Genomic DNA, 26,567 nt, shown 5'->3' on the forward strand with positions numbered 1-26,567 from the left:
AAATCACTATCCCATATAGCTGATAAATAGCTACAATTTAACAGAAATGATTCAAAAATTAATGTTTAACCTCTATAATCAATGGCTACACAGAATTCCAATAGCCATGTAGGCAAACCTGGTTTATTTATTGATATCTGCTTCTGTAAGCACACAAAGCCTGCACTATACGAGGAGTGTCGTTTACCTTTGCAGACAATAACTGTCAGTAACTTCATCACCAATGCAGTTGTCCAAATCAAACAGATTACAACCAGGTCAATTTCACAAACCTGTCTTACAAAATGATAAAACTCTAATGACAAGAATTTGTCAGCTGTATCAGACAGGAGGAATTACTGCAGATCAGTGTGTCTTTGTTCACTCACACACAGGGATCTGAGAGCGCAGAGTGCTGCTGCGATGCCGGTGCCTTGGAAAGTTTCAACTGGCAGATGAATTCTTTCAGTCTGGCTTTCCCCGTCTCCCTCTCCCTCTCCCTTTCTCTCCAGAACAACGAGGAGGTTGTCTGTCCAAGGGCACACCTGTAAGGTGCAGACCCTCGACAGGCTTACCTCAGTGGCCTCTCCTGCTGTACTCAAAAGGCAATTATTCCTCCCAGAAGATAGAGCACCGTCAACTTCAAACAGAAGACATTCTTCAGGCAGATTAGACTAAAATTATGTTTTATTATTTGGCCCTGAAGAATGAATTGGACTCTATTTGGTCGTCTTTGTGGTGAAATCCAAGACAGTTTAAATGGCAGAGGTATGTTTGGAGTCAGGGTAATACTCTGGTGTCTTTATGAAAGGGCAGTAGAGAGGATCAGATTAGAAGCCGAACAGCGAGAGTCTTTCAGTGCGGCTGTGCTATCATCTCTGTCTTCTTGTCCATGCCTGTAGAGAGGTTAAATTAAATGGCTGTAATAAATGTTTTGGTCTTGCTGATGTGGTATGGCTGGCTATCAAACGAAAACACTGTGGAGAAACGGCATGGTGGAAGATCAGAGAGAGGAACAAATGGAGGGTGGGAAAACTATGTCAGCACATTACCAACATTAGAAACGGACTTGTTTTCACTTAAACCTCAATTATAATGGTGGCTCCAGAAACAATTATATTGATGAATGCTTTCTAAGTTACTGTAATTAAATTATTCCATTTAATTAACAAATTATATTGAATTTCTCCCCAGAGGACGGCATTAGCCTCATCTGCTGTTTTACAAACAGGAGTACTCTAATGTTGTGTGCTATGGAAATGATTACTAATGCCTAATGAAACTGTGTCAGATCAGATAAATGCTGCATAGAGTCAACAAGCCAAGCCTGTAACACAGCCAAACTTGAGACAAAATTATAAAGCCAAAGAAGAAATTATTGATTGTTTTTTTTCAAGGGCAGGCTTTGTGAATCTGACATCAAATAAATTAGTATTCTGAGTGCCTACTCGAGGTCTTAAAGAGAATATAGAAAGTTAAAGAAAATGTGTATTGAGCAAGCTCTAAAAAACTATTTTGTATATACGTTTTTTTGATTTGCAATGAAAATAATTTGGTTCTTTTATGTACTTGTAATTATCCTAAAAACACACTCAGACATAAATAATACTTTGATAAATCTTTATTGCACAAAATGAAACTGTCAATTGACTGCATTAAAAAACATCCCATTACTGTTTCCACTTGCTGGCTATAGAAGGTAATTATACACAATATAAAACTGGAATGCATTAGTAGTGTTAATGTGATGCTTCAGCAGTACAAAGCAAGTACGTAAACTCACAAATGAATTCCTCTGCAGCTGACCATTGCCCTCTGGTGGGAGTGCCAGGCACCTGTTTTAAGATATAACATAAGATCTCTTTGTATCTCTGTGTTAGACTAACTGTCAGAACGTTTAAACTATTTACAAAGAAAAAAAGCTGCTCACAATCATTTACAAGCTATTTGTTATAAGCAATCTTACAAACAAAATACAAAATAATTTGATCCCTTATTGAAAGTGTTTTTCCCTCTTGTGCAGTTGCAATGTGCTGCATGTGTTTATTGTCCTATCCCCTCGTGGCTTGGCCATATTAGTCCATGTCAGAGGAGCCAGGAGTTGTGATGCTGTAAGCACATACCGTGCATTCCCTCTCCTCCGCTGTGCAGTTGTTGGGCATATTGTGAGGTTTTAATGCGGGGGATATGGAGGAGGGCTCGGCTCACATTCGCTGTGCAGGAAGAGCCACAGCCAAGAATGACAGTTGCTCCTCTTGGAGCTGAGACATCCATGGATTTAAATTGCACTCAGAAAGGTCAGCACATGACAAGCAATCAATCAGCTCCTAATTGGATAATCAGCAACCATTTGAAAATATGTTTTTTACTGCATCATGAGACATTTAAATAGGTGAGAATTTTCTTGGTGAACACTCATTCTGATTATATTAGTGCTTTGGAGTATTTCCATTGTGTGGTAACATCACATAATAAAAATAAATGATTTAGAAATTAAGTAGAAACAAAAATAGCTAATAATAGTCAAAATGATAATTAACTTTATTTATAATGCATGTTTCAAAACCAAGTGTACTACAACATAATGTGTTATACAAGAATAGCACCTTAACAGAAGGTTAAAAAACAAATGGAATTGAAATTATATGAAGTAAATTAGATATAATAATAATAATAATAATTATAAACAAAAATGTATGATACTAAAAAAACAAACACAAACTTTGAGTTACTCTAGGATAAGGGCATAATATCAAAAATAAATATAGGAGAGGATAGAAGACCCTGTGATCCTCGGGTCAAAAAAAGTGGGGGCCAGGGGAAGAACAACCTGTCACTCACAAACCCCTAATAAAAAACAGTTGGTGAAATATGATTTTTCAGTGTATGAATAGTAGGAACATTTGTATAACACATGTTAAGCTGTGTCAATAGCTTTAAAATACATGTTTGAGTTTCACATCTGATCTGATGTAACCTCAGAAATTCACCTTTAAAACATGTTGACTCAGGCCTAAAGTGGGTGCAGTTGCAATACTTTAATAAGAGCACACAAATTGCCTGAAGAAAAACATGGATGGGAGTGGCAGAAAATGTCACATTAAAAAAGAAAATCTTTTCTCAAAATATAATGCCACACATCTGTGCCAACATTGTGGCATACCTGTGTTTCCAGTTCCAGCATGTTGCAATGGCACTATCATTATCATGGGGCAATACTTCATACACCTGTGTGGGAAAAAAACACAACCCTGACAAGTGAGTTCTGTGTTGTTAAGCCGAGGTATAAAGCTGCTGTCACTGAGATCTCAAGAAGCCTGGGGTTGGATTACCGATTGTTTTTACATGCTGAGTGAGATATTTAGAGTAGGCCTATATCCATGGATGTAAAGAAGGAGAAAAAAGACTGATACAAATATCAAAGTTACTACAAGTAAGTTTACAAGGTATGTAAGGAGTAAAAAAAAAAGTACTTTAACGCTGAATTGCATGTGAATTGTGTTAATTATTGGGAAAAGATTTGAAAATGCAGGTTTAGTATGTATCATCATTGCTGAATGTACTGTAAGTGTACCCTGTATTTGAGTGAAATGCTATTCTGATGGAAACATCCACTGCCAGTATGAGTGCAGGCTCCACTGCTGGCTTAAGAATGTTGGCATCAAGTATGCAGTCCTGACAGACAGCTGCACTGCAGTGGCGTTTTTAACATGCCAGACCAGGACCCAAGCTGCTGGAGGCTCTAAAGAAAATCCAAAACGGCATTAAAAATACTGATAGGGAAAAACTTCAGTCACTGTGGTGGCAGATGAGACGCTGATAAATCATCAGTTTGAATGTGTCCATTGAGGCCTATAAGATAAAACATGACTTAATCAACCTTTGAAATAAAAATGTGGACAAATCTAGTTTTAATTCAAGTTTTACTTTCAAACCCTCGTTAGCTCTCAAATTACACGAGTCACATGAAAGTCAAGAAAGCCACTGAGCCTGTTTAACATGATGAGGAGCTCTGATTAAACGAATTATTTACTGACTCATTCATTAAGAAGACTGCAAATAAACTGCTATTTTATGGACACAAACACTTGACACTTTCTCAATTAGCTCTTTATACGCAGTGTTTAGTGTTATTTCCTTTAAACCATTTCACCTCATCATACAACCACAGCTTTCATCACACTACGTGTTTCCCGATCTCCTGTTCGGGTTCGTCCTGTTTATTTTGTCCACCATCAGCCCCGCCCTGCAGACGCGCTGATATCACGCAGTTGCGTAATTTGACAAGCCAGCGCAAAATAGGGAGAATGAACGTTTGACAGCTGGCTCTTTGCTCGTACAGATTGTTTCGTAACAAAACAATACTTATGCTTAATTCATTCGTGAACGATTTCGGATAGTCGGGACCGTACCTCTGCTTTTATGGCCGCTGCCGTGAGGAATAATGTTTGGGTTGCTCCGGGGCAGGACGCGCAGTTTCTCCATAAACACACCGCGCCACTGACAGACGGTCTGAGAGGTGAAGATCATGGACAAGTGCTCTGTAACACGAGGGATGCGATCCCGGGAACTTCCTCTTTCCATGATTATAATTTGGTATGGGATTGCATTTTTCGTTTGCATCTGCCTCAGAGCGTCACATTGTTTACTGATGCTTGCTGTTTTTACGTAGAACCCCTGTAGGTTGCTGATCAAAGCAAAATGCAGTCTGTTTCCATGTTAAGATGTACAGTACGCCAAAAATCGGAGGCAGGCCTGTATGTTTGTGTTATTATATTCACGGAACATATTCGCTGTGAGTGTGTGTATCGATGCTGACATTCAGCTTGAATCACAGGCAAGGCATGGCTGGGATGTGAAACGTTGCACCCGCTACCGAAACTTGTGAGGAAGAGATGCATAGCGCTGCAGAGCAACTGGATGTTCTAATTTCAGCCATGTATTTCCAAACAGCTTAAGCAGGACTGTTTCAGAAGGGCGTCTGCTGCTTGTAATGGGGGGGGGGGGTGTGGGGGTCTTTGATGTGATAGTGTGTAGGCATAGGCTACACAAGTGCAGGCCCCAAATGCGTCCCCAGATTAATTCACACCACTTAGTTTTGTTATTTTGTAGGTCTTGAGGTGCAGCATCAGTGTAGAATAGTGGGTAGTCCTACCTTCTAGTCCTTTTTGGGGGGGAATACAATATTTTTTTTAAGTAGAACAACAGTAAGATGCTTCTGACACATCAAGGGTCCATCTTCCTGCCTTCAAGTGTTAAAATCTTTCTTACACCATTGCATTTGGATTAAAGCAACTTTACAAATGTGCTTATTTTTTGTGTTTCAGGGTAAATCCGAGATGGACAACTACCTATCCCACCACCAACAAGACATTGGCAATTCCAAAATGTTGTGCAGGGACAGCGCTCTGATGCTAGAGCCATACAGCGAGGACTTCACCTCGCCGTACAGCGTCAACATGAGCCTGCTGGTTCCCGACGTCACATACCTGCACCCTGGTCTCTGCAGGACTATGAGACCCATCAAAACAGAGCCGTCTCACTCTCTGCTGCACCCCAGCTGTCAGGGCAACGGGGCGCCAACAACCCTCCAAGAATACCAAGGTGTTTTTAGTGCAGCCGACACAACTGGCGGTACATTTTTCATCAAACAGGAAGTGCCAGATTTCCAAGACGTCCCACTGTTTCAGCTTTTGAACTCTGACATGGAGCAGCTCGTCCATGGGTCACAGCTGAACTCAGTCACCCCATTAAGTCTTCCTAACGTCAATGTAGGCACAGTGCAGAATTTTGCTAAACACACAAGCAGTCCTCACAATGAATGTTTTCCATTCAATCGACACTCAGGCCATCAGCAGAGACCAACCTATTTGCCGCCCTCTCCGCCAAACTCTGATCCCCCGAGTCCAGACAGGGGGAAGGAGCTCCTACTCAATCTGTCCCCACCTCCCTCCTATGAAGCCAGCATCGCCTCAAAGCTACAATTTCACACCCATATTCCCATTAATCCAGGACAGACTTCCCGTGTATCAAACCAGAGTCAAGAACAGAATTCCAATGCTGGATTAGTCCAAAGCCCGGGTCCTGCGCCAGTCCAGCGCTCCAGCCTGACACCGGTCCAGACGGCGGCAGGTGTTGGCCCTCTGTCCCCAGTGTTGGCCCAATCAGCTTCAGTTAGGTACAACAGGAGGAATAATCCTGATCTGGAGAGACGGCGGATTCACCACTGTGATGTTCCAGGTGAGACTTCTGCCCAGTCTGCACAACAACATTAAAGTTAAATTTAGAGTTTTGCAGCACTATTAGGAGCAATAAAATACACTTTTTTTTCCTTCAGGGTGCAGGAAAGTATACACCAAGTCTTCACATCTAAAAGCCCATCTGAGGACCCACACAGGTAAAAATAAATTGAGTTACACTTTTTTTATTTTGGGGTGAAAGTGGTGATGTTGCCAGGCAGAAAAATGTACTTGGCATGCAGATGCATTCTGTCCGCTGACAGACCTGGCCCACATCTCACTGCTGTCAAATCACATAAACCCTGCAGCTCTCATAAAGGGGGCAGGGGAACAGATAGGACAGGCTGTGATTTATGGCTCACTATTTGAGTCACAAGTATGAAAAAGTATCAGCTTATTTGTCATTGAAACTTATTTGTGATGTGTAGAAATATCCCAAACTTTTACGTAATGTTATTTCTTGAGATGTTTTTGTTTTTTTAAATGTCTGTCATATGTAGCTTCATTTTTGCTTCTTTTTTTTAATCTGCTGTAGGAGAGAAACCGTACCAGTGCTCCTGGGAGGGATGTGAATGGCGCTTCGCCCGTTCGGATGAGCTGACTCGCCATTTCAGGAAACACACGGGGGTGAAGCCTTTCCAGTGTGGCGTGTGTAGCCGCTGTTTCTCCCGCTCGGATCACCTGGCCCTACACATGAAGAGACACCAGAGCTAGAAACCCCCTCATCAAGTTTTAATATTTAGTAAACACGGACTAAGTACACAGCACTTACATATCAGCAAACAAACCTACTAAATAACTGTGGGTTATCTCACACACTCCCCAGTGGGAGTGTAAGACAGTCTTAGCAGTGCTGGCCCACACATAATTGATTCTTTTATTGTGAAAAGATTAAATATTAACATTGCATTATTTGTACCCACAATTGGGGGAATTTTACAAAGATGTCATTCAGAAATAAATAGCCAAATGTAATAATTAAAACATATTGAGCTTTTATTTCATTAGATTACGTTGCACTGCAAAGTGCACGAACAACTTCAAATATCGTTGCTTTATTATCAAGTTTTTCATTGTATAGATAATATCAACATGTGTCATTTATTTAAATAACTGCCAAACTGTAAGTGCAGACGACTTGTGTTGAAAGGAAAAAGGTCAAAGAATATGATGTTTGAACCAGCAGGTCAAGATGATAATGTGTGTGTTAAGAGAGAAACAGAATGTAGGTAAAGTTGTTCTTAAGCAGGTTTTAGATCAAGGAAAAGACACAGCTGGAGAACTAAACGTTGGACAGAGAGCTGTTTGCAGGTCGCGTGGTAGAAGTGAGTGCAGTGCTTAACTAACTTCAGCACTGCCAGATTTATGGGTTACTTTACCGTTGAGGATAACTCAAAACAAAATCTATATTTACTCATAACACTGAAAAGGAAGGATGAATAATGTCTATGGGGTATAAATCTAATTCATTTGGACAGCATTATGAATGTTTCTATATCTATGCCCCCTTTATATCGCCATTGCAGGAAGTGTTAAATGTCTTTGAGGAAGTCGGAGAGATAAATCCAAATGGTGCATTTTTTTATTTGAATACTTCTATAGTAGCATGATTTTTATTTAATTTTTAAAAAGGTTTAACTTATTTTGATAGGCTTGTTCTCCCTTGTTAACTTTGCATATATATAATATCTAATTTGACACTAAATATACAACTGCTTTGAGTACATAACATTTCAGCAGCATTATTTTCTTTCTCCTGGAAGTGTAATGATGGACAAATTAAGACACATTTCTGGGCCTGAATGTAAGGTATCTTATTTCAGGATTATAAAATTACTGATGATTTATCCTCGTAAATTGTTTCATAATTATCTGACTGAGCACCTGCCAGTCTGAACATCTGTGTGAAAAGCGTGTGGTTCTTTTGACTGCTATCCATGTTTTCAAACACCTTTTGAAAGTGCCTTTAACTACTTTTGTTTTGGTCCTGTGTGTTGGCTGTCCCTCTTATTTCCAATCTAGGGCAATCTCTATTTATGACCAAATGTATTTTAAATTTGATTCAGGTTGAACAAAACATTGTTAAAATGTATATATTTTGTATTGGCTATTTGAGGATATCATTTAATAATTGTGTTTGGGTGTGTAAAGATTTTTAAATGTTTTTTTAATTGCAGAGAACTCTTTATTTTTATTTTTTCGGGCAAAGATAACATTTATTACAGTGTATTCTGTCATCACTTTCTACAGCCAAGTTAGAAGCTCAGTGGATGCCAGTGTATTAATGCAATACTTTTAAAATAAATATGTAAACACAAATATTTTGACATTAAAGACGTAACAATATGTTGTGTCATAGCTTCATAATTGTTGCCTAACTTGATCTAATGTGCTATGAAGCCATGTCATTCTCAAAGTACAAATAAAAGATGTGTTGAATATTTGATTTGGAATGTCTGCTTTTTTTATTTTGATACATGTAGATATAATTATCTTTGTGTGCTTCCTAATTGAGTTTGCATGTTTGACAGTATTTTTTCCACAGTTACAAAGTCAGTTATATGGTAAAAATGTGATCAATAGATTAGTTCAACATTCGTATTATAAATGCTCCTTAGGGACTTGAAAAGAGTAAACAAGAACATAACATATTCATGTGGAATTTTTACAAAATCCACAGATGTTTTAACAATAAAGCTAGTCCACTATTTGTATTCTTCCATTACAATTCCCAGTTTCATCCTCTTTGCTGCCCAAGGTTTTTGTTTTTGTTGGCACAGCAGCACTTTATTTGGTTTCTGTGTTTAGAGGTTATTAGGGAACACACCCTCTTTATGCACATGAGCTTAACAATTATGTGCAATCCAAAGAAAACAGGATGACTTCTTTTGTGTTTTAATTATTGTAAAGCGCCCTCGATATGAGTCATAGCAGAAGTGCTGACAAAAGGTGCCAAGAGGAGTTGTCTGAGCTTGCCCCGAGTGCCCCGTGGAGATTGTTTTAGTATTATTTACTTATACACTCTACTTTGCTTGTATAGTATGGCCTACATAGTATGGCTCCTGTGAGTGATAAATCACATACGGCACACCGAAATACTAACCGGAGTGGGAATTTAAACCTTGTTATTGTAATCATCTGAATCCTTTGCTGGCTGACAGAAACATTCGTCTAGACCCAGTTTATAAAAAAAAGTGCCGTACAGGATGTACTGGGCAAACCTGTTCTCAAAAACTCTATTCCCTAAACGTGTGTCAAAACAAATCATGTCTTAAAATACCAGAGGTAAAAATAAATAAACATTTGACTTGATTTTCAAGTACAAACAATTGTTTTTCAAGATGTTATCCTCTTCTTGTTCTGACCAGATGTACTGTACTCTGTGTACAAGCTACTGTATATAATCTATAATTTGAAATATCTTCCCTAATACCAAGATTAGGTTTCTGAATGCCAGAGAATGCGAGCGCTCAGATGTCGAAGTGACATGGAAACCGCATACCATCCATCTCAGTCATAGATAGCAACTAGCTCCATACCAGTGTGTTACATACAAAATGCAACTTTATTAACCTTCATGCCTCCATTCATATTAATATACATGTATATGTTTGAACTTATTTTAATTTCACAGCTCCATCCATATGAAAAATACAGAGAAAAAGGCAAAACACTGACTGGATACTTAAACAACTCTTGGAGAAAAGAAAATCGTAACAGAAAAAAAAGGACACCTGTTCTTGAATTTTTGAAAAATATCAGGATTAAAAATTTCTTTTACATTTGTGGAATTCCATGAGCAGAATCTCCCTTTTTAAGCTGATGCTGAGCAATATCACAATTTTTTTTTTTTTCACGGTAAGAATGAAAAGATCTGAATATATTTACACTACACTCACTTTACATAAATACAGGAACAACGATTACTGTACGTAATATCAGCAAACTTGAAACATAGGCATTGGCTTCACTACTTACATTTTTAAAACCAATAAATCAAAAGCAGATGTTACACAGAAAGTAAAATAGATATTGAACTGATAGAGACGTGTAAGATCAGTATTCATTAACAAAGGCGTTGCTTTACAGCCCTCATCCAGCCACAAGACTCCTCATTATCCTCCATGATGAATTCATGGGATGAAACATAGAGGCCTTTGTAACTCCGTTTTCCCCCTTAGAGGAAGTGACTTATTGCAAGCAAAGTAATAACGTGAGCTATAAACAGCCTGTGAAAGTGTTATGGGAAGATGCTGCATTTGACACAATGGCATAAGGCTCAGTGCGAAAAATAAACGTTAAAGGTCCGACTTGCATAATGTTGTCTGTGCTTTTTGTTTTAAAAATGTATGGTTTCCCATTAGATAGTAATTAATTTGAGCACGCATGTTAAAATCCAAACTCTGCCCAGAGCGTTTGATATTACAAGTTTGCAATATGAGGCACTATTCATTATTATTGCATAACTTTGACCCTGGTAACCGTTACAAAATTATGCTTTAAAATGAGGAAAGAGATGCTGAAGGGAAATATAACACACCCTGTCCTGTGGAGACACCATGTTCAAGTCTAATTTAATCGAGAAAAAACTGGTGTTTTAAGGCATGCATCGTCATACACTGAATACGAGACGTGTTGATATGTGCTTGATCATAGAATTTCTTGTCCGGGTATAGCAAAATAGCAACATAGGGAATCGAGTACCTTATTACGGTCAATGTATATAAATAATTTGTTGTTAAAAGCAAACACTGGTTCAGCCTTGGGAATAAAAATGATTTGATCATGAACTTATTAAACCACAAACCAAAGAAAGCAAACTGTTCTATAACATCACATATGATCATTTACACGATGGATACAATAAGCCCCATTTCACTGTATATCAAATTAGATAAATTACAGTCTCTGAAAAAAAGACTTTACATGTATAAATGTATCTCCTGCATCTACTAATCAAAAGCCCTATTTTTCCAATGTATATACAGGCTGTAGAACTTTGTAATAAGTGTTATCTTCACTATCACATATATTACAACATTTCAAAATATCCTTTTTACAGAAGAAAAAGAGTTATATGCAAAGATGAAGTGCCCCTCGACAATAAAATGTTTCTTATACATTATATGGAGGATAAAATATGATGATGACTATTTGTTTATAAATTGACATCTGAAATAAAATAATTTGAAAATCATACTATTAAACAAACAAGGTGCTGATATGCTTTTTTGCCAAAATGATAATACAACTGGGCATAATGACATGTGCGCAAATAATATATATAAATAATGATAACTTACATTACCATTCTTCGTTACATCAGACGGGGTCACATACATTGGGTGCATGTGTGGAAATGACTTCCTGGATTTGGCTACTTCACTGAAGGTGAGGATGCTCAATGCAAAGTGTGTGTTTAAATGTGTGTGAGTGTGTGTGTTTTCAAGGTGCTATTATCAGAAGGGTTGCCATTTCTTTTTTTACTGGCTTCGGTCCAATGAATGCATTTAGCAGCACTATCAAATATTATGGGATGGCCTGATGCTTTGAGTTTATGTCTGCAGGTCGTACACAGCATTAAGAGAATTGGAAATACTTGCAGAAATATCTGTTATTATGACTATAAAAAAACTCTTTAATTTAATGTCCTGATTAAAGTTAAGTGATGTGCTCGAAGAGAGAAGATAGTACTGCCAGTAACCGCATCTAAAATGTAGAAGTGCTTTACAAGCATATTGTATTTATGTTTTTAAAGTATGTATATGCATGTGAATTCCCCCCATTTTTCAGCATTTGTTATAGCCAAATCTCAGGTGAATCAGATAACATATATCTGGTCTGAGGTGAGAACATTTCAAGTGATTTTCTGTATTCGAGACAAACAAAATGATTGGGAGTAACTCACTAACGTAGACACGTCAGATTAGAGCCTTGTGCTGGAGCTAGGGGGCCAATCAAACAGAGGGAGTCGTGGTACAGAGAGAAGAGTTGGCCCAGTTAGAAACTTCTCCTCCGATATTGACATCAACAAAAAGAACAAAGAGGACATTGGCGTTCCTTCTCATCACTTTGTTCAGTAATGTATTGCTCAACTGTATTGTAGATCAGGTAGCACACTATCCCTGTAACACTGCTCCTGTGTCAGTTTCAGCTTATGGTCAAGTGCCGCTGTGCAAAACCACAACGCAAGTTCCTTTCACTGTCAAACCCAGCTGAGAAAACAGAGCTGAATAATAAAAAAACAAGATCAATCGGGACAGAATGAAAGCGTGAGTCTGTAAGGTGCCTCTGTTTTTTTTTCACATACTGTACTGGAAATCTCCTCTGATTGTTTCAAGTTCACTGTACATGAGGGGTTGTATTATTCTGAGTCAAACATAAGCAATAAGCAGGCATAACAAAACAAAGAAGTAAGATTCAATAAACAAAAAGTTGTCATACTAAAAGTATATTTATCCTTAAAGATTGCACTTTACTGATTGCTAATCACAGCACAAATTCCACCAAAGATTTTTTTTTTAAGAAATGCTTTCAAGAGGCTCAACAGAAAGAGTAGCACTGATGAGATTTGGGGTGGTCCGGCCCTGTGAGCGGGTCATAAACGGTGTGTTTCTTTGCTGGTGTGATGACATGAGTGTCCAGTTATTACTGTTTCGAATTAAGTAATTCAAATCTATGAAAGTAGACGTGTTGATGAGGTTGATCCATTCAGATTGTGGCTTTTGAAGTCATTTACTGTTAGCTGGCAATGAGACAGGTGAAAGTCCAGCCCTCTTTTAGCTTCCATATAGAAAGCCTCAGATAAAACAGCTCCAGCAAGCGAAGAAAAAACCATCCGTGATGAAAGGACACCCTCTGCTGGTCACAAATCTGACTCACAGGGAGGCACGGTGCAACAATACTGCCTGTAACTCCAACTAGGCCCAAGTCCTTTCCTGTGATCCGGTCCAGGCCTAACTCCTTTCTGCTCGCACAGGAAATCCACTCCAAACAATGGGGTCTTTCACATTATGAATGCTGGAAAAGCAGCTGTTTGAAGAATAATGAAAGGAAAGATACGAAAAAGAGACCGCCGCAATTGCATTGTATATTGTTTTCGTCCAAATAAAGAGTGCGAGTTCTTCTTTAAAAATCAAAGTGAGACATTTACAAACAGTGCTGTAAAAGACAGTTCCCTATTATACTCCAAAGAACAACAATAACAGATCTGCCGTCTTTTCCTTCCAACCCGGAGAGGATCCAGAAGTGACCCTGTGTTGTGCTCCACAAGCTCTGTGCTTCTTCTTCTTCTTCTTCTTCTTTCCTCATGACGGATGAGAGAGTGTGTGTGTGTGTGTGCGTATGTATGTGTACATGTGTGCGTCCAGGCCAGCTGTAAAACATTCATAGGGAGATCCCGCTCCCCCGGCTGCCTGTTTGTGTGTGCCTGTCCCATTGATCTCTTTTCTCTCTCTTTCCATTCCTCTTTATCTCGCTCCGTCTGATTCACACCAGCATGTGTCTCCGCCGGTGCAGGGCCAAGTGGTCGGATCTGGAGAAGCTGCGGTCACAGTCTGCGCACTTAAAGGGCTTCACCCCTGTGTGTTTTCTGTAATGCCTCGTCAACTCATCAGAGCGGGCAAACTTCCACGTGCAGCCGTCCCAGGTGCATTTGTATGGCTTTTCCCCTGCAGAGGAACACAGAGAACAGTCAGAAGCTTGTACACCACATGTTCAGTATGTTACTCAGTAGGAAGCACACTGTGGCCTTGATGCTATATTTATAATGATATGTCTTCCATCATTTGGAAACTTTCTATAGCTAAAAGCCAAACGATTATAAGGTATTGTATGATCAGAACATTTTCAAAGCTCAAATATCACAATTGCTCGCAGCAAATCTATTGCTCATAAAAGTCTTATTCATATTTTATTGTCGCTTTTATTTTGTTTAGGTGAAAACCACAGCTGTGTTTCTGCAGGTATTTGTTCCCTTGCCCACAAGCTTTTCAGTTGGGAGCTAAAACTCCTTTCTTTAAAGTCATCTAAGTACATGACAATAACTTGATATTCATTTCCACATTCAGTCTGGCCCATGGCATTTGCTCACACCAACAATAATGACTTTCGGGGCATTTAAATGTCAATACTGCTGACAAAGTGAGCAAAATACATGATAAACAAAATCAGAGTACTGACCTGTATGCGTCCTCCGGTGTGCTTTTAAGTGGGAGCTTTTAGTGTACACCTTATTGCAGCCCTCAAAGTCACATCTGTGAATTCTTCTCTTTTTGGAATCTGGTGACTCTGACCTCCGGGGGCGTCGTATGCTTTCAATACTGAACGGGGACATGGAACTGCAACAGGAGAATAAGAATAAACATTAAAGCATTATTACACTGTGACAATAGCATTAGTACTTTCATACTAACATACTAAGCAGTATGTAGTGTATTCATACTTAAAAAGAGACACATAAAGCATACTCAATCAAACCTATTCACATACATTGTTCAGCACATTCATTTTCTATGTGCATTGCAAAGGTTCAAAGAGTGTAATTTCATGAACTGATCGTTTAGTTACATGAACTTCCCTTCCCCCAAACACCAGAGTTTGGAAGTAACTAAGTAAATGTACTCAAGTACTGTACTTAAGTAACATTTTAAAGATACTTGTTCTTTACTCGAGTATTTCCATTTTATGCTACTTTGTACTTCATCTTCATTGCAATTCAAAGGTAAATCATGTACTTGTACTTATTTTCTACCTTAAGTTACTTTACAGATTTGGATTAATGATATGAAATATAATCAAGACTTAAATCAGACTTTAGTTACACCTGGAGTAGCATTCAAAAACTGCAGTATACAAAGTAATTAAAACTAGATGCAACGTTACCAGCTTTGATAAACACTTTAATGCATCAATACTTACAAAATATATACATTATTCTGAAATGTACCCATTTGCATAACGATTACTTTTAGTGCTAATACTTTTGTACTTTTACTTGAATAACATTTTGAATGCAGGACTTCTACTTGAAACTAGGGCTGTGTGATTATGGCAAAAATCATAATCACGATTATTTTGGTCAATAATTTATATCACGATTATAAATACGATTATTCATTGACTTTGAAAACATCCATTTATTGAACTTTAAAACAAATACAAATAATAATTTGAACAGCATCTTATAACTGTTGATTACCCTGAACGTATAATTCAACTGAAAAACTTTTCATAACCCTAACCCTAACCCCTAAATAAATAATATCAAAATAATAAATACCAATAAACAAGATCAACAAATATTTTGGAGCGCACTTCCAAAAGCTACTAATCATAAATAAATATGATAAATACAAATAAATTAGACCAAAATAAATTAGATCAAATATGTTGCAGTGCAGTCACAACCTAGCAAAGCAAAATAATTGTTTTATTCGATTATGTTGTTATCGTAATTGCGATTAAAATACGATTAATTGCACAGCCCTACTTGAAACAGAGTATTTCTAGACTCTGGTACTCATACTTTCACTCAAGTACAAGATCTGAGTACTTCTCCCATCCCTGCCAAACACTAACAGTAGGTACTAACTGCAGTAAACAGCAAGGATGTATTCATGGTAAAAATAACCCTGAGAAGAAGTGGAGCAGTATCTTTGCCAGCAGGTGGCAGTGCAGCACTGCTCCACGGTAAACAGAGGAAGCAGATGAGGTAAGAAGGATGGTATGTATTCGTATTGCCCGAACACTTCCATCAATCATAGGTGGAGGGATAACGGAGTTTTATCTCAATGTTGTTCAGCGAGGTTAATGACTCCTGAGTTATATCTGCCATCAATACATTTAGGCATGACATTTCCTCTCCATTAACTAGTCAATATCACTGTTGATTATATCATTTGTCACTTTGGAATGTGTTTGTGTGCTTTTGCATGCAATACGTATACTGCACATGTATAGTACATGTACTGTACTTACATGTACAGTAAGTATTTTGCAGTCTCATTGCTGTGGCAAATCTTTAGTGTGTGCATGTAACACTTCTCTAAATCACACACAGACATCCAGGAAGATAACACAGAAGCTAGGGTTGTGGTAGATGGTCAGTAGTTCATGTCTCTTGTTCATCAATGAGCATCTTTTACATGGGGAACAACTCATGACTACTGCACACACACAACAAATAGGCAGGCAAGACACAAGAACATCTCTGTGTACTGGAAGGGAGGAGTAATATCTGCGGGATATATCTAACGGGGCTCTGTCAGCAGTGATGGAGCACAGTTGCTTTTCTTCCAGGTCTCAGAGACTCTGCTGTGAATATTGAGAAACGGGTAAGAGGGTGAAGAGGAGGAAGAGGAAGGAGTGAGCGTACGAAAGGAAAAGCTTGGGCCGTGTCAGATTTGAGAGGAGCAAGGTCTGCCAGACAGGCCTGCAGTGAACTGTCTCCACCACACATAACCCACTTCCTGTCTCTCAGTGTTTCACCGAAGCACCATTCGTCAAATGCAGACTCAGATATATACGCATGCAATCATGATACACACAGGCTAGACAAATACACAAAACGACAGAAAAACACATACATACAGATCACCCGTTGCTCTTGGCTTACTGCCAAACTGAAGCTGTACAGGAAATGAGCACACGGGTCAGATATGAAGTGGACTCTCTCCCTATTGCTTCAACCTCACTGAACACACAAGAAAGTATATCCATAAAGTTTAAAGTATACAGTTTTAATTAGAAATGATTGATGAGAGTACCGGGCCATCCACTAATCTAACAGAGAAATGCAGACACGCATTTGTACTCTAAGGTACTGTTGGCCTCTGTGTGTGTGTGTGTGTGTGTGTGTGTGTGTGTGTGTGTGTGTGTGTGTGTGTGTGTGTGTGTGTGTGTGTGTGTGTGTGTGTGTGTGTGTGTGTGTGTGTGGAGACAGGCTTTATAGAGGAAACTCTATACTCAGACATCTAGCAGATGAGGCGGATGTTTACATTCTGACTTCATCCATGACGTACTGTAACTCCATGATTATGATATAAATTATTGAGATCCGAGTACAACAGGTTCTAAAAACAAAGACTTATTATTCATCACTAACTAATTGATTTAACATGCAACAACTGTTTATCCTCTTCTGGTGATAATGATGTTGTCATCACTGCTCCATTTGAAGAGCTTGGTGAAATAATTCTTGTTTAATTCATTTTGGGTATTAATAGAATTTTCCCACTGAGACATTACCAACAAAACCGAGGTAATCAGTTATACTTCCAAATCCACGTTTATGAAATGAAACTTCCTCACAACTGAAAGGTACCTGAATTACATGAGTGAAAATGAAAGTATTAAAATAAGAAGAATTGAAAAAATTAAGTAAAATCAATAATATTTCCTTCTGAGCCACAAAGGCATTGTATCACTCCAAACTGCAAACCTGGGTTTTCAATTATAAGTCAAACAACATTTTGGGGAAACTGGTATGGCATTATTCAGCATTATTTTTACATACAAGGCTGCAAATAATTAATAAGATATCTGGCTAATAAATCAACAATGAAAACAATGTTTGCTGAAGCCCTAAAGTGAGCATCAAATAAAAGATATTCAATGTGTTATGCAGTTTATGGATGTTCATGCTTCTCTTCGTGTTGAGAAAGTTGCGCCACATCTGGTCTGTTATGCTTAATTTCTAAAAGATGCTACTATTAGTGTTAAGTTGACATTTATATAAGTGTGCTAATGCAAATGTAAAAGATCAACTTGCTCATAATTGATGAACTGGTGCATTTAAAACACATCAGCCAATAGAGATGCACTCGTTCACATTTAAAGGTAAAAGTATCGTTATTATAACCTGAAGGATTATAGGTTGTAGTTTGATTTTGGGATGAGCAGAGTAAATGTCCTAATTTAGGGAACAAAAAGGGGGGGGGAATCTTTAGAAAACAAGAAAGTTTCTGAGTAATGTGTAGTCCTATTTATACGAATAAACAATACGTATTTATGTTTTTAATAACACAACTTTGGCAATATGTCTTGTAGCGGTTTTGTGAGAATCGATTCGTTGTATTTCCTCATGTGAGCCCAGCGGCAGACTCACCCTGCCTTGAACTCTGTGTCACAGCGGCATCACGACTGTGTGAATGTGTCTGTTTGTGCGTCCCAAAGCAGCCGAGAGAAATAGGAAGTACAGCTGAGAACGATTTCAGACAGAGCTGACCTCTGTTTTCGCTCCTTTGTTTCCCCTTTTTTTTCTCCACGTCTTCATCCGCTGCTCTCAACGAGTGAAAACGAGAGAGGGACTGTGTGTCACCTGCAGCAGGGGTTTCCCACAATGCACAACACAATACATATTTGTTCAACTCCTCATAGGAAACAGGGTCAAAACAACAAACCGTGTAAACACAGCAACGGTGCGACGTGGTCTTTAAACGGACCTAGAGTAAAAGTGGACGTATCGAGAAAACAGGAAAGGGAGTGTGTGTGTGTGTGTGTGTGTGTGTGTGTGTGTGTGTGTGTGTCGAACTGGAAGACTGCCCACTGGGCATTCCTGTACCTGTCCGAGGACACTACCCCTAGCCTATCCCCCCCCCTTCCTCCACCTGCTCTGCTCCATGGCCCCTTGGGGACAAGCCAGACTTCAGCAGAGCAAACCCTTCCAACACAAGCCCCTAAAAACACAAGCCCCGAGAAAACACACACACACACACACACACACACACACACACACACACACACACACACACACACACACACACACACACACACACACACACACACACACACACACACACACACACACACACACACACACACACACACACACACACACACACACACACACACACACACACACACACACACACACACACACACACACACACACACACACACACACACACACACACACACACACACACACACACACACACACACACACACACACACACACACACACACACACACACACACACACACACACACACACACACACACACACCTAACTGTCTTCCTCTCTTTCACTCGTGCTCTCCCACAATAGCCTATCCACCCGTCCCCAGGGAGACACATGAATATGGAGGAGGCTGCCCAAGAAGCACATGACACACACACTCCCTCTATCTCACTCTCTCCTTTCACTCATTTATTTATATATGGATACCTGGATTGGAGGCTGTAGGCACTCCCATCCTCCGACCTAACACTTCTCTACTCAGATGCTCTCTGGCTGACTGCTTGTGTAAATGTGGATACTCAATTACATAAAGCAAATCTTTCCTCCTTGGGATTTAACCTTTTTTTTTTTTTTTAATACAGCAGCAAAATGGACTGATATGTTTCAAAGAAGTGATTCTGTTGCACTGCAGATATCCATAAAGTGCATTTGTGTGTCAATACAGAATGCACATTCTTCCTCTATGGAAGCGTGTAACTCAAGAAGACTACAGACTGCTTTGTTTTTCCCAGACAAACATGCAAGTCTGTGTTCCTGTTGACAATGGCTGACCTCCTTCTGGAACCAGCTGTTCTGTCCACTGTGCAGAAACACGTGCGTGCATACAGTACAAAAACACATACACCGGAGGATTAATAGTTACGGACGTGCACACATACTTTTTCTACACAGCACAGTCCGCACTTTGCAAACAGAGAAGTGAGTGTGTGGGCAGGCCCTGGCAGGGCATTGCTAAGCCTGGCTGGTGATTTCTCTCCATAGTGAAAGCTTGGGCAGTGAAAGATGGGTCCTGCCAACCTCTGTTCTTCTCTGACCACCCGGTGCCCACGTGTGGCACTCAGGGGCATGCCTGTCCCTTTCAATAACCTGCATTGAAACCTGAGTCCTCCAGTGAGTCTGTGTGTGTGTGTGTGTGTGTGTGTGTGTGTGTGTGTGTGTGTGTGTGTGTGTGTGTGTGTGTGTGTGTGTGTGTGTGTGTGTGTGTGTGTGTGTGTGTGTGTGTGTGTGTGTGTGTGTGTGTGTGTGTGTGTGTGTGTGTGTGTGTGTCTCTGTGTGTGTGTGTATCCTCCCTGAAACATGGCAACCTCGACAAACACAGCCAGAGAACGAATCTTCACCACAATGTGTTGCACAGTGCCACCACAATTACTCATTTAGTTTCATTACTGTAGATGTTCACAAAGCCAGCAATGCTCGGTAAACAACACAATGTCTTGTTACAATGTCAACCCCATAAGCTGGAATGCTACATCCAAAAAACACAGCCGTCAGCCTCAGCCTTGTTAATGTTGCTACATCATTAGCAGGATTTTCACAGGAGTCTCTGAATAGTTTCCTTACAGTTAGTCTAAATAAAAAGTCCAATGGGCATTAGCTTGAGTCTGGCCAGGCTGCTGGATATGACTGTTCTGAGTTTATGGGCAGAAGGGGAGGAGGGCAAGGCCGAGCCAAGTGTTTCTCTGTGTCTTATTTCCTGTTTCTGATCAGGATTCTGTGAGCTGTCATCCACTGGAGAGGCAAGACTTTACAGTCAACACAGATGGACTGGCACCGCAGGAGTTGTGATGTCTGGGCTTAAAGTATATCTGAGCCTTATGCATACAGGCATATAGATCTCTATATACACTCTCATGCAGATACATCCAAATGTGGAAGGGCAGCCACAAAAGCACTCAGAAATGCACAATGCTGGGTTTTATACTGGGTTTATATATCAATTATGCTATCATACAAGGGGACTGACAATGAGCACTGTCAGGGGAAATATTTGAAACCTCTGTACTGTGAACTCTGTAATGCCAGAGCTCTGATTATTTGACTTTATGTTCATTGTACTTTTAAAATGTGTAGGGTTTATACAAACTGTCGAAAACTTGTATGCTATTACACGTATTTTACAATCCCTCTTAAAAAGGTCATCATTTCTTTAAATTAGACATGTTGTTAATATTTCAGAAACAAAACAGCTCGATAAACTTGAAAGTGTTTTTAAAAATGCATTTAATAACGATTCAAATGTGAGCAGTGAGATGTACTCCCTTTGGGGTGGGTTTATCCTATATAATTGATGAGCAATTTCAAGAAGCACTTATCTTATTAAATAACTAAATTGTGATATGTGATTTTTGGGTGAGTGATCGAAGGAAAGTTAGCCTGAGTAAATGAAAAACTTTCTCCAACACTAAGAATACTTTAACAGCAGACCAAATTGAAACTCCTATAACACCAAACTTTACAGCTGCCAACAGTGAGGCGTGTTTGGATCAAGACCACACTTCCGAAACATCATCCTGTGACAACATAGAACAGAAATAACTGCTCAAGACAGAGAGAGGATTTTTTTTAGAGTTGTTAGGGTCAGTAGAAGAGAAAAAGTCAGTGTAGAGACTCAACATTCCCACACACAGGTGTACAGATCATGATACTCACTCTTGTACAGCGCGGGCTATAGACAGCGCAGTGGAGCCGGTCTCATTAACACTGTCCAAGGTCACGTTTGGCAGGTCGTCGTCGTCACTGTCACTCTTGATCTGCCTTGGCGACAGGCCGTTGTGGTCTGTGTATGCTGTGAGGACAGGACACAGACACAGGAGTCAGTGGGGACAGTTGTTGTTTGAATGTGTGCATGTATGTGTGAGTGTGAATACAGAATGGCCATGTGTAAAGTATGTGTGTATGCACTGTGTCTGCTCTCTGTTCCCCTGCTGGTGCAACTGACAGGGAATCATATTCAAGATAATGACAAACTTTCACATAAAAGGCCTGAAGACAACACAAAAGTCTAAATCCACCCATTAACTGCTTGTCATCTTCCTGGTAGTTAGCAAACTAGCTTCCTCCCTTCTTAGATTATTCTCTTTTGCACAGTAACCAAGAAGAAAAACATGCACCATCAACACTTCTGAGCCTCTGAGCCAGTGAGCGCAGGGGTCTCTTGTCCCTTGAGCTGCATGACAAACTAACATCTACTTCACAAGTTGTGACAACTTCTCCCCTGGACAACTCATTGGATATATTGCCAGAGCCTGCAGCCGTTCTGTCTTCTCGGTCTCCATGGACACAGGCTGCGTACATTCTGGGTAGCTCAAGAGATGAATGTCAAAAAATATATAAACCTGTCACAGACTACCTGTCAAATAAAAATTGCTGGATATCCACTGGATTTAACATTTTAACATGTTACATTTGAAAAATACAGAGGACTACACAACTTGTAAATAGTCTATTATGTTAAATATTGAATAACTCTTCATGGTTCTGATGTATTCATCACCAAAACCATATACATATTGTGATTCGCTTTCAGCTGAAATCTGTGACATCCTCTGTTACTGTACGCCTGATGCTTTTATAAAAGCTATTAGGACTTCCACCTCCTCTGCCCTCTCAGCCGAGACTGTGGTCATAATGGCCCATAATAAGGGTCTAGAGTTGGGAGCAGACATGGTGTTATTACTGGGGGAGGGGGTTAATGCTGTAACTCTGCTGGAGCCTTTGCTTTAAAGGTTTCCAAACTGTTGTCGTAGACTAAGACATGCAGAGTGGTCACCAGCTCGCCTACCCTATGGAAAACCTGTAATTAACTAGAAATGCTCCGTGTGTTAGAAAGGGGTATTTTGAGCGAGGGACACAAAAGGAGGAGCAGTGGAGAGGTGGGCAGAGCACCGGATTTCTTTCTTTCTCTCCTGTTGTTTCCAGTCAAGCCCTGTTTCCATGGCAACCTCCTGCCGGAGACAGGGAGACAGCAGTGAAAGGAAGGGTACCCGCCCTCTCTTATAGAGGATGGCCAACCTGTGTGTGAGTGTGTGTGCGCGTGTGTGTGAGTGGTAGTTGTGTGTATATGTGAGTGCATGAAAGTGTTTTGTATTTGTGTTGAAAGCTTCAGTATGACTGCGACTTGCATCACTGCACATGATTGTTCAGTTTAAAGCAAGTCAAACAAGGTAAATCTGGGCTGTTGACCCTCACATTAACTTCCTATTTGAGGGGAGTGGGCTTTAGATAAAGACTCTACCACTAAAACAATAGAGACACCTGAAAAGGAAAACGTTCATATAAAATGGAAACAGAAAAATCTACTTAAATTCAAACAACAATATAATGAATTGTAACACTTCGTTTGTATATTTTCATTTGAATTTGATTGTGAAATCCTATGTCTCCTTAAGTCACATGAGTTGCCAGAAATAGCTAGATGTTCTGTTTGTCTTCTGGTTGCGATGTCATTAAAAGTGACTGTATCCACCACACCCAACAGTCACACTCGTTCACCCCATTTCCTTCGTGTTTTGTGCTTTCACTGCCGGGTAGAGCTGTTGTTGGACTGTGTACAATGTGTGCGTGCATGTGTTTGTGTAAGTGCCACCCATCTTCAATATCCATCCACACCCTCTTATGCAAGCCTTGTTTTTCCTGTCCGTCCTTCTTTCCTCTTCTCTCCCAGGGAGCCGACATACAGTAAAACGCCCATCTCTAAGGGGACCACCACACCCATCCGACAAGTGTCTTTCTGACTACATAATCTAATTACACATGTTTGCTTGTTCGTGTACGGTACATGCACCGGTGTGAGCTTAAAAGTCTAAGTTTGTCCGTCCATCCTGCAGGGAATGTCAAGAAGCAACCTCTTTTTACGACCAACAGTTGGCCTGTGTACGGCTCAGAGTTGGACAGAAACACCTTCTGTAGGCTCACTCCCAGTGGTTGGCAGTAACACCACACCCCGAGAGAAAACCAACAACACAGTCTAGCCCAGGCCAGAGACGTCTAATCCTGAAACTGTCCCGGATGTTTGCTTCTCCATAGAAAGAAAGTAAACAACTGGTGTGGACCTGAACCAGAAGCCAAGATGGGAGAGCCTTTCAACCTGTTAACCTCATCTTCACTTTAAGAAGGGAACATTATTACCTGAGAGGCCACTTCTAAAAGAAAGCAAACGCACTCTCCTTTCACACAGTCATGTCCACTGTTGACATTAGACAGGAGGACATCTGGACAGACAAATATACCAGCATAAACAGCTTGTCATTGGGATATATCAAGACTAAAAGCATAGGTATTTCATTCTTCATTGCCTCATGCCAGCATTACCTGCCTTTGTCATCCCTTGTTTTTGTCAAGGCATCCTAATGTGATCAGACATGGATCATGTTTTATTCCATTTATGAAAAGGTTTCCAAATATTCATGTCTTGAGGGTGTTCAATTAATTTGTGGAGGCTGTTAGTTACCCCCTGAGCAGGAAACTAATCGAGGTGTATTGTGATGGTTGAAAGCTGATACGTGAAAAATAATCAACAATTTTCATACAGATGATTCTTTTCTTGTCTTCGAATTAAACTTCCTCACTAAGTGGAGAAACTGTCTATAAAACTTCGAGATAGGTCAGACAGGTTAAGTTGCAATTTAAATCAATATAATACAGAAAGTGGCACAAAGCATGCATTCTGATTCACAATGCATCATAATTTCCTTCACAGTGCTCGACTATCAGTGCTGAGAAGTAGCTGGAAATTATAGTTTTTCGAAGTGCGTGTGATGAAAATTCATGATCTCACCTTTGCCCTGTCTCTTCACCTCCTCCAGCAGAGGTAGCATGATGGCGTTGTTGAGTCTGGAGGGCGATCGAATGGCAGTGGTGTACATGAGGGGCAGCGACTGCACCACAACAGGGATGCGGTGAACATGGCTGACCAGCTTCCCTGCTCCCTGCAGGCTCAGAGGGCTGGATGGAGGCGGCGGCACAGAGTGCAGGATGTGCAAATACGGCTGACCTCTGACCCCGCTGCCGGGGGCGACCAGAGGGCCCGGCGTGAGCAGCGACGAGGCTGAGGTGATCACCGATGGAGACGAGGAGGAGGAGGAGGATGACGACGATAAAGAAGACGGGGAGAACGCGTATCTGAGAGGGGAAGATGATGAGGTGGTGCTAGGGGTGGTGGATAGAGAGGAGGGGCGGGGTTTGTTGATTGACAGGTCGACAGGCTCGGTCTGTGTGTGGAAGTGCAGGTCGTGAGCGAGCAGGTCTTCTGGAGGTTCGGGTTTAACTCTGCTGAGGAAGAAGGGGACGCCGTCCATCACAGAGTAAGGGCGCACTTTAGGTGACTGTGGGAGTAAAAAAGAGATTAATGTTAGATGTTTCCCCCAATCATTCATGTTTGTCATTTGAATGCCTTGAAAGTGCACTTGACTGCTACACACCACAGGGTATACATACATAAGTAACACTAGCCGTCTACAATCAATGAATTCATGGCATAACATTTCATATTACTACTGTTGTAACAATTCTCTCTTTAATGAGTCAGGCCAGAAAGTGATATGTTAATGACTTCACTTGAATGATGATTATTTTTGTACAAGTATTGAGCTTCAGAAACCATAATGCTGCCTGCTAGTGATATGTTAGAAAGGTATGTGAAGTGACTTTTATTGAGAAAAGAGCAATTAATATCCTCGTGTTCATTCAAGCATTCAACTCCTTCTCGGTTAGCATGATGTCACTCACAGATGAAACGCAGGAGGAGTAGTGTCTCTCACACTCGCCTCCGCTCACCGTCTACTTGCTGTCTTTCTTTTCTCTTGGCGTGGGTTTCTCTATCTCTCTCCCTCCCTCTCCATCTCTTTCTGTTCCTCCTGTTTTCCATCACTCCCACAGAAAAAGCAGCTCTCTTGGCTCCCCTTATATCTCTCCTAAATCTCCTTTGTGACGGTGGAAAAACATCATATGGGCTCAATTTCCTGACCGTCTCCCTGTCTCTCACTGATGGGCCTCCTAAGGCCAACGCTGGTGGCTCAGAGTATCCCTCAGCACATCTTTCACCTAACACCAAGCAGACTGAAACACAACCGCCCCATCTGTCTGCACAAGTTTCAGGAACCTGTTTACTTGGAAAAGATAATGAAAAACATAGAGAGTAGAAAGGCAACACTATGCTACTAGTTGTGTTTTTCCAAACTCTTTCATATCATAATGGTTGTTGTCAAAATGAACCATTTAAGATGTGCTTGTGCAGATCTAGACTCACTATTTTATTTGGGAGGGGTGCTAGAGAGTGTGGTGTTGATCCTCACAGAGGCTGAGTCACAGCTTAGGCCATCAGGGAGCGAGAACATCCAGGATTTTGTACTAATCATACAGGAAAAGCTTATTAAACTAAAGGGAAAAACTTGAAACCACATGGCAGATATGAAAAATGTTCCACGGATTTTCATCCACACTTTTGTTTTTTGAGACTCACATTTCTTTCCGCTTATGTAATGCTGGCTGAGAGTGGATCTGTGGTGAATTACGAACCTTTCTGTGTGGTGTGTGTGAGTGTGTTCTTTTATGTAGTAGCCTGCTATTTTTACTCCAGACTTGCATACTCGTTTTTGGCCTTACAGGAA

The 26,567-nt window shown here is 40.3% G+C and overlaps 2 protein-coding genes across 6 annotated transcripts in view; one reads left to right on the forward strand and one right to left on the reverse strand.

Annotated features, from left to right (window-relative positions):
* The first annotated feature begins 3,213 nt into the window (after window positions 1-3,213).
* On the forward strand, window positions 3,214-8,664 carry klf5b (Kruppel-like factor 5b). 3 transcript variants are annotated; one of them, XM_034128456.1, is made up of 4 exons: window positions 3,214-3,425; window positions 5,307-6,219; window positions 6,317-6,376; window positions 6,754-8,664. In XM_034128456.1, the coding sequence occupies exons 2-4, from the start codon at window positions 5,319-5,321 to the stop codon at window positions 6,930-6,932; spliced, it is 1,140 nt and encodes a 379-aa protein (XP_033984347.1). In that variant the 5' UTR covers window positions 3,214-3,425; window positions 5,307-5,318; the 3' UTR covers window positions 6,933-8,664. The 3 variants fall into 3 exon arrangements, with proteins under 3 accessions (XP_033984347.1, XP_033984348.1, XP_033984346.1); XM_034128457.1 differs by having other exon boundaries at window positions 3,214-3,412; XM_034128455.1 differs by lacking the exon at window positions 3,214-3,425 and adding an exon at window positions 4,225-4,575.
* A 1,104-nt stretch (window positions 8,665-9,768) lies between these two features.
* The window catches only part of klf12b (Kruppel-like factor 12b), a 36,172-nt gene continuing 19,373 nt past the window's right edge, over window positions 9,769-26,567 (reverse strand). For all 3 annotated transcript variants that reach the window (XM_034128458.1, XM_034128459.1, XM_034128460.1), the window contains exons 3-6: window positions 24,737-25,283; window positions 21,610-21,745; window positions 14,400-14,557; window positions 9,769-13,888 (exon numbers count right to left, since the gene is read on the reverse strand). In XM_034128458.1, the coding sequence (XP_033984349.1) occupies window positions 13,707-13,888; window positions 14,400-14,557; window positions 21,610-21,745; window positions 24,737-25,283 (1,023 nt within the window). In that variant the 3' untranslated portion in view covers window positions 9,769-13,706. The remainder of the gene's footprint in view (window positions 13,889-14,399; window positions 14,558-21,609; window positions 21,746-24,736; window positions 25,284-26,567) is intronic.

The sequence above is a fragment of the Trematomus bernacchii genome, unplaced genomic scaffold (genome assembly GCF_902827165.1).
Source record: "Trematomus bernacchii unplaced genomic scaffold, fTreBer1.1, whole genome shotgun sequence".
NCBI lineage: Eukaryota > Metazoa > Chordata > Actinopteri > Perciformes > Nototheniidae > Trematomus > Trematomus bernacchii.